Genomic DNA, 8162 nt, shown 5'->3' on the forward strand with positions numbered 1-8162 from the left:
CCTAAAACGTGAAAAAGGAAACTCCCAAATTTTAGAGCGTGTAAACAAGCAGAGCGTCAGCAGCATATTCTATAATGACATAAAAAACTTCCTCCTACGCAAACTCTACTACACAATTTGGTATACGGATATAAATAATGATAATAATATAATATATATGTGATGTGTAATATCCTTCTTCTTTCTTGTTTGTTGTTGATCGTCGTCATCTATCTCCTCTGGAAGTTGAATGTTCTGATGGCATAGGCAAATATGAACATGAAGAAGATAACAAAGCCCAAAAGCACTCCGGCTGTAACTCCCAGCATGCTTTCTTTGAACCCGAAGTAGCTTCTCAGGTACTGCTTTACCGTCTGCCCTGCCGACGCCTCGTCCGTCATCGGCTCCTCCAAGTCACCGTACTGCGACACGATGAAACCGTACAGCGTGTAAGCCACCGGGTTGGCCCAGTAGTACCATCTCCACCACACCGGCATCAACTGCAAACATCGATTTTATTATAATCCAATTCCAGGTGAGTGACTGACTGAGTTTCAGATCATTTTGTAGAACTTGTGTAGATATTAGTTAGTTACCGGTCGCGGGACGATGAACCCGGAGAACAGATTCCAGATGCCGTAAAAGAAGGAAGAGATGATGGCAGCGACGTTGTGGTTAGGAGTCACAGCGACAGTCACCATTCCGTAGAGCACGAAGAAGAGCAATGAGAAGAAGATGAAGTAGGCGAACCAGAAGAATTTGCCGACTTCCCATTGAAATCCCATCATGGAGTAAGTGATGATGCTGTATAGCATGGATTGCACGAAGATATACGGGACTTCGATCATGAACTGCAATACATGGATTACACTAAGTAAGCAGCAATCTTTCTTCGATATTTTGCATTAATAATTTATCGACAGAAGTGTTACCTGTGAGAATGCATAGGGGAGAGCCGAGTACATTCCAGCTGCTCTTTCACGGTAGAAGACTGTACGTTCGATGGCCACAACAGGTTGAACGGTGGAGCCGTATTGGAATCCCAGAAAGATGATGGCAATGTACATAGAACCCATGGCGTTGGACAGATCTTGTCGAGTAGTCCTGCAGTTCAGTTCATTGCGATGTTAGAAACTAGAGAATGAATGAGGTAAAACAGGTTGGAGATATGTCGAGTCTGGTTGGTTACCTTTTAGAACCGAGGTCCCAAAACATGGATCCGAACACACATGCCATGAAGATTGTGAACAAGAATCGAACAGCTGAGTAAGGGGGGTTTCGCCAGTAGGACCAGTGGGCTTTCCAGAAGCAGGCGAGGCATTGGGTGAGGAAAGGTTGGGAGTATTTCGTCGCAAAATACAAGTCTTTCGTCCCCTGGCGAGGTATGCTTAGCTCCTTGATTAGGCCTTTGTTCCTTCTGCAGCAGAGGATGTTTAGTAAGAATGTTAGCATATGATATATATTGATGTTGTCTAATGGAATGGAGATAAAAGAAAAATCGACTGACCCGTATAACTCCGACTTCTTGTAGTAATCGGCAAAGTCGACTCCTAAGAGAAGTTCTTGTGCGGAAGTGGTGACTTCCAACATCCAGGTAGCCGGATTGTATCCGTCTTTGATCTTTGAGACGCCTTGGATGTCTTCGAAGTACTTGATCATATGGCACGAGTTGTGACCCAATGGCCCCACGTATATCTCTTGTCCTCCTCTTTTCATCAAGAAGAGCTGCATCATGATCATAATTTTAGAATGCTGCTAAGTTGTGATTTCAAAGGATGACGATGATGATGATATATGCTGTGTAAGTTCTTATTATTACCTCATCGAATGCTTCAAAGACGTCGATGCTAGGCTGATGGATGGTGCAGACGACAGTTCTGCCTGTGTTGACGGTGTTCCTGACTGTCCTCATCACAATGGCTGCAGCTCTTGCATCGAGCCCTGAAGTAGGCTCGTCCATGAAGATGATGGAGGGGTTCGCCACAAGTTCGACTGCGATCGTCAGACGTTTACGTTGCTCTGTTGATAGACCGCTCACTCCTGGCAACCCAACCAATGCTCCTCTCAATGGTTTAAGCTCCACAAGCTCCATTACCTCCTCAATGAACATCTGATCATATACCGTTGGTTAATCATAAGATGACTGTCTGTCTCTATCTATCTATCTATCTATCTATCTATCTATGTCACAGGCATAGCTCTATTTATTAATTGATTAATTAATCAATTACCTTTCTGGTCTGTTCGTCGACTTCTTGAGGCAACCTTAGCCATGCCGAGTAGATGAGGGACTCGTGAACCGTGACGTTTGGCGAATGGATGTCGTTCTGCTCACAGTAGCCTGAAATTCGAGCAAAGGTTTCCTGATTCTTTGGGTAGCCAGAAATGGTTATGGCTCCGTCAATGTATCCGCCGGTCTTTCTTCCGGCCAGCACGTCCATCAAAGTTGTCTTACCGGCGCCACTAACACCCATCAAGGCTGTGAGCACGCCCGGCCTGAAAGCTCCACTCACTCCCTTCAACAGCTCCAATCGATCATCGGTAGCACCTTGGGCTTTCATTTCCTGTTCAATAATTAATTTAATTAATTAGTTTCAATGTCTGAATTCAATATTAGAGTAGAGAAAAGTAGTATTTGGATTTGGAGCTACGTACCGCTGGCATATCTACTGAGTATCTGATGTCATCAAATGTAAGAGAGTGTGGTTCGAATGGCAGAATCATTCCTCGTTTCCTGTTCTCTTCAGTGGCTTCAATGGCGTCTGCCCTCATGGATGGAGATTCTGAGGAGTTGCTTCTCCGCCTGTTTTCATTGCCTGAAACTGAACCCTTTTTCTCGTCTTCCGACTCGGGTAGTACAGCTTGAGGCTTTTCAAATGCTGCAATTTTGTATTTTCACAAATAAAGATCAGATCAGATCAGATGAGATGTTGAATCAATCAATCAATGTAGAAACATTATATGTATATTAGAACAGCACTTACGGCCAAGCAACGTTAGGGCTGCAAGGAAGAAGACATTGTAGAACCATACGAAGCCGAACAGAGCAGCTACTCCAATCCAGTACCAGTACGAATAAGGAAAGAACCCTCTGCTCACCATCACCTGAGTTCCCAATCTTGTCCCATTCAAAAACTATACCACAACAACAACAAAAAATTTGATCAGTTTCCTTAATAATGTAAGTAATAACAACAATGGCAACGAATGGAATTGATGACTTACTCTGTTCCAACTGTGCCCGTTGAATTCGTTCGAAAGAATTCCATTCGTTGCGTACATCAAAGGTGAGGACCAGTAGCCCCATATCCACCAATTCTTGACATCAACTGCATTGACATTACCAACACCACGTTAGTTAGTTAGCTAGTTCATCACAAGAAATTACATATGGATCATTTTGTGATTAAAAAATTTAAAGCATTTCACTTGTTCCTTGTTCTTCCTTACCTCGCGCGAGGACGAAGCCGCCCAATGCGAAGAACAGGAGCAGCGCAAACAGCCCGAAGGTGTTTGCGACAATCATGTTCCTCCCAGCTGCCCCAATGGCTCTGAACAATGCTGATGCAGCTTGATTCAGCAACACAAGCAGCAAGTACTGTTTGAATAGCCTCGATATGTTGGGATCATATCCGATTATGTAGTAACTTGTAAATGTCCATATCCCAACTTCAAGAAAAGAGATCGGGATCTTCAGGACCCATGCGGGAATGGCGTAGGCCCATGGAGGGAAGAAGAACATATCCCTCTGTTTGTAGAACACAGGAAGCTTGTAAATGGTCATGGCTAGCTCCGACAAACCGTTGAACATGGTGACCAGGACCCCGAAAAACAGAGCACCTGCATATATCCCTCCACCTTCAAAACTATCTTTGTTCATCTCTGTGCGCAAGAAGAGCGTGAAGGAGATGAATGCCATCGTCGAAACCTGGAAGAGCTTGAAGAAATAGACGAATGAGTTTCTCTTCATCAGTAGGAATTCCCTTTCGCTGCAGGCTTTGAATATCTCCTTTATTCCTAGACCGAACTTTTCGGTCGTAAGCGCAGCCGGATGGCTCGTGCTCTTGTCAAATGGCGTCGCCAGCTCATCGCCGACCCTCCGCCCAATGACAAAAGACTGGAAAGCTTCTGCGAATTCGCTTGAGGTGATGAACCGGTACGGCTCGTCCTTATGCATCCAGTATTGCTTCTGGTCTTTCTTCGATGTCACCTGCAATTTTTCATTCAATACTCCTTAGCAAAACTACATATATGATATATATACATATGTTGTAACGGTATCATTTATGAAAATGTTTGGATTGCTTACTTCTTGCAAGAAATCAGCAACACCTTTTCTTGCAGGGCATTTGAAGCCCATCGTTTCGAAGAAATCAAGCACGTTTTGTCGAGGTCCTTGGTAGACAATCACACCGTCGGACAACAACACAATGTCATCAAATAGGTCGTAAGTTTCGGGTGCGGGCTGCAGAAGGGAGATAAATGCAGTTCCTTTCATTATGTGGACGTATTGTCGGAGCATGTTGACAATCTGGTACGTTGTAGAACTGTCCAAACCAGTTGATATCTCGTCCATGAAGAGTGCCTTTGCCGGCCCAACCAGCATCTCGCCTGTTCAACCAAAAAATGATCATCAATTTAATTAACTGAAGCATTTTTTATTTTTTTTCATTGACAGAAGGTTAAGCTTCAGCTTGTTTACCAGTTGTGACACGCTTTTTCTGCCCTCCCGAGATACCTCTGACCATTTCATCGCCCACCAAGGTGTCGGCGCAGATGTCGAGCCCCAGGACCTGTTAGAAGAAATGAATAATTTATCTGAGAAGCATGTGGAATATGTAATTGGATTACAAGGTTTAAGGTTGTGACTGTGATGATACCTTGAGAATGTAATCTGTGACCACATTTGCTTCATCTCCTTCAGTTGCAGCTGCCTGTATTGATTTTTACAAGAATTAGCCAAAATTATTACTATCATATTCATAATCTTGTGATCAACAACATATGATCGTTCTATATACACTGTATCTTTTTCCTAAGGACCTGTCAATGTTATAACTTATAGTTACGTTTTTGTATAATAATAATATATAACTAATTATATTTGTAAAGTTGTTTTCATACTATACTAAAAAGTTTTAAAAATATTATCTTTAACGACTACATTAACCTTATATTCAATAATTATTATTAAAAACAACTGAATAACAAAGTTATCTTAAAAAATACAAATCAATTATTCAATTCAAAGTCAAAATAGAATAGTCAAATGCATTGACGGACTCAATTTTAGACCAGGTGCATCGTCTGTTTACACACGCCATTTTGATTATTGAAAAATAACTTCATATAAATTAATTTATACTGAAATCTCCTAAAAATAGATATATATTGCATTTATCAATGTAATAGTATATTTGATTAATGACCATTACGTTGTGAATAGAATATTTTCCTAAGCCTTAGACCCGACCAACACGTGAAACAACAGTACTCTATGCTATGACTAAACCCTAATTTTCGAAAGAAAAAATAAATAAATTCTTATCTATTAAATGCAGCTGTTAGCTGAAAATAAATTTTGCTTTCTTCCCTCAACTTGTATTAGATTAAATTTGAACTTCTAGAAGGATGCACGCATAATTATACCAACTACTAATATAAAAAGATCAAGAATTGTCTCATATCACGTTTACTGTCCTCTTCTCAAGCAGCCCCCACATTCATACATAATTATCTTAACACAAAATGAATTGATAACAGTATAGCCGCCGTGACGTAAATCTACCAGCTGTCTATCCTTAATTAAATTAGCCAGATAGTACTAATATTTGTCAAATCATATCAATCAAAATTCTTATAGCATAAGTATAATTATTACCTTCATGTAGATATCAACGTCAGGATCTGGCTTGATATTTGCTGCCTTCTCTCTCCTTGACAATTCTGCCAGCATCTCTGTAACAGTGCCAGTTATGGCAATTATTTATAAATTAGTTAATTAACGAATTGACAGGGTAATACAAAATTCATGGAGTAACGAACTGCACGAACCGTATCGAGAGCCAACGCCTTGGCAGCGAGCGGAAAACGCCAGAGTCTCTCTCACAGTCATTTCTCCGATATGCAAATCCTGCTGGCTGATGTACGCTGCGGTTCTCTGCGGTATGAATTCATGCATTTCGTGTCCGTTGTAAGTTACCCTTCCAGAAACCTGTGAACAAATAATTTTCATACGTTTAATCAATTTGACAGGAATGAAAATATATATATATATATATGGAATGGTAAATTAGATGAAGAAGATTTTTCGAAAAGCGGAAAAATTACTTTGAGTGTAGGATCAAGTTTTCCGGCGAGAGCTAAAAGAAGAGTAGTTTTTCCTGAGCTCGGAGGACCGAGGAGCAAAGTCATTCTACAAGGCTTGATTATTCCACTCACATCCTTTAGGATCGTGAATGGCTTTTTTCTACTCGGAATTATATGGAGAAGATTTAATACTCCCTGCAGTAACAGAATTAAAACGTGAATAGATGTATCACGTATAGATATAGATGTGTGTTGATTTAAGAGGTTTGAATTGTTCGTACCTCAGTCATGTTCATGATGAAATTGATGAAAGTAGGTAAAGATCTGCTTGCACTGTAAGCTTGTGCATCGATATTCAGATGCTCGTATCTGACTTCGATGGTTGGAATATCAATTCCAACTCTGTGAGTTCAACAAAAACAACATTCCATCAGTTTTGCATAACGGAAAGTAACAAAAAACGTGACTGATCAGTTTTCTCGTCAGTTTGTTTAACCTGTCGATTCTGTTTCGTAGCTTTAACAGAAACTTCTCGTTATCTTCCTCAACATTATTGACCAACCGCTCGACGAGGCTCCGTTTATCGTCGAATCCGAGATCGCCGACGTCGATTTCATTAGCGCCTTTAGATCCGAACAGCAGTCCTTTCCGGAGGCGATCGAAGGTCGGAAGTTTCTCGAGCGCCGCCCATTTTAAAGCCTCCTCGTCGTCTTCCTCGCGAGAAGATCTCGAGAAAACTTCCATTCCGGTGTTCCGCCATATCCCCGAGCTATTGGCTCGGAAGCTCTGGTCAGCTCTCCTACTGCTCGCTCGCAAACTACTACTCGCCTTGTACAAATCTCCTTCCATTTCCTCACCTCCTCACCAAAACGGCGGCGACTGACGGCGTCGGCAGTCCGGAGAGGAGCAGCTGGATCCGACTTTGAAGAATTCAGTATAGCTAGAGAGTACCTAAACAAAAAAAATTCAAAAGAATGAAGAAATTGGGGATCCGCAGTGAAGCTTGGGTGTGCTGACCGCAGAGCAGTTTATATATATAGTGTTTGATAATTCTAAGTTCAAGTTTGGGGGGCTATGATATATACGGTTACGGCCAACTGTATCTGCAATTTGGGACCGTATAAAAATACGAACTAAAAATATTGTACGTATAATTCTTATAATGCTGTTTCTTGGAAGGGACCTCTTCTCTTCGTATAGTATGTCACCTTTGACCATTATTCTGCACCTAAAAGTCAGTTTATTTTTTATTATCTTCAAATAATATTAATTATTTTATAATGAATTTTTTTATAAAAAAAACTAAATAAGTAACATCCAATTCCAATTATGTAGAAACTTATTTAAGGGTAAATATGCAATTTGAAGGTTTTTCTGGATTATAATGCAAAACATTATTGTTAACATTTTTTGTTTGTTTGTTGGTTTTTAAGCACACTTAACAGTAATAGTAGTAGTTTTATTACGCTCGCTGTTCTGATAATGGCTAAGGTTGAAAAAACAGACAAAAGTGTTACCATCACTCAAAACTGTGCCCCATTATTTGTTTTATTTTCTTTAAATAAAAATATCACTGCTATTATTATTGGAATTGTTGTTTTTGTTGTTATTTTATGGTTATAATCATACAAAGAGAAGCGACAATAGACAATAGCTTACCTAGCTGTCAACATCTGCCACGTCAGAATTTCTATTTTTAAATTTTGATATTTAGTTATATTTTGAAAAATATATTTTTTAAATATACTAGAGTATTACTATTTGTAGGGTGGAAGCCGTCGTGGTTGAATGGTGGGCCCAACCTTAGTACCTTACCTTCATAATTGACTGAATATTTATAGTCATACTATCAGATTTATATATAAATGGTGTTT

At 40.2% G+C, this 8162-nt stretch overlaps 1 protein-coding gene across 1 annotated transcript; it reads right to left on the reverse strand.

The window, feature by feature from the left end:
- Window positions 1-9: 9 nt before the first annotated feature.
- LOC127243610 (pleiotropic drug resistance protein 1-like) lies at window positions 10-7342 on the reverse strand. Its single transcript, XM_051263705.1, has 19 exons — window positions 6785-7342; window positions 6570-6690; window positions 6310-6483; window positions 6034-6193; window positions 5861-5937; window positions 4860-4913; window positions 4682-4772; window positions 4289-4590; window positions 3430-4189; window positions 3205-3308; window positions 2964-3114; window positions 2635-2858; window positions 2211-2543; window positions 1799-2089; window positions 1487-1704; window positions 1169-1396; window positions 912-1083; window positions 576-830; window positions 10-479 (listed from the first exon to the last, which is right to left on the reverse strand). The coding sequence occupies exons 1-19, from the start codon at window positions 7135-7137 to the stop codon at window positions 210-212; spliced, it is 4338 nt and encodes a 1445-aa protein (XP_051119662.1). The 5' UTR covers window positions 7138-7342; the 3' UTR covers window positions 10-209.
- Window positions 7343-8162: the final 820 nt, after the last annotated feature.

This window comes from Andrographis paniculata, unplaced genomic scaffold, assembly GCF_009805555.1.
Source record: "Andrographis paniculata isolate CXL003 unplaced genomic scaffold, ASM980555v1 Contig95END, whole genome shotgun sequence".
NCBI lineage: Eukaryota > Viridiplantae > Streptophyta > Magnoliopsida > Lamiales > Acanthaceae > Andrographis > Andrographis paniculata.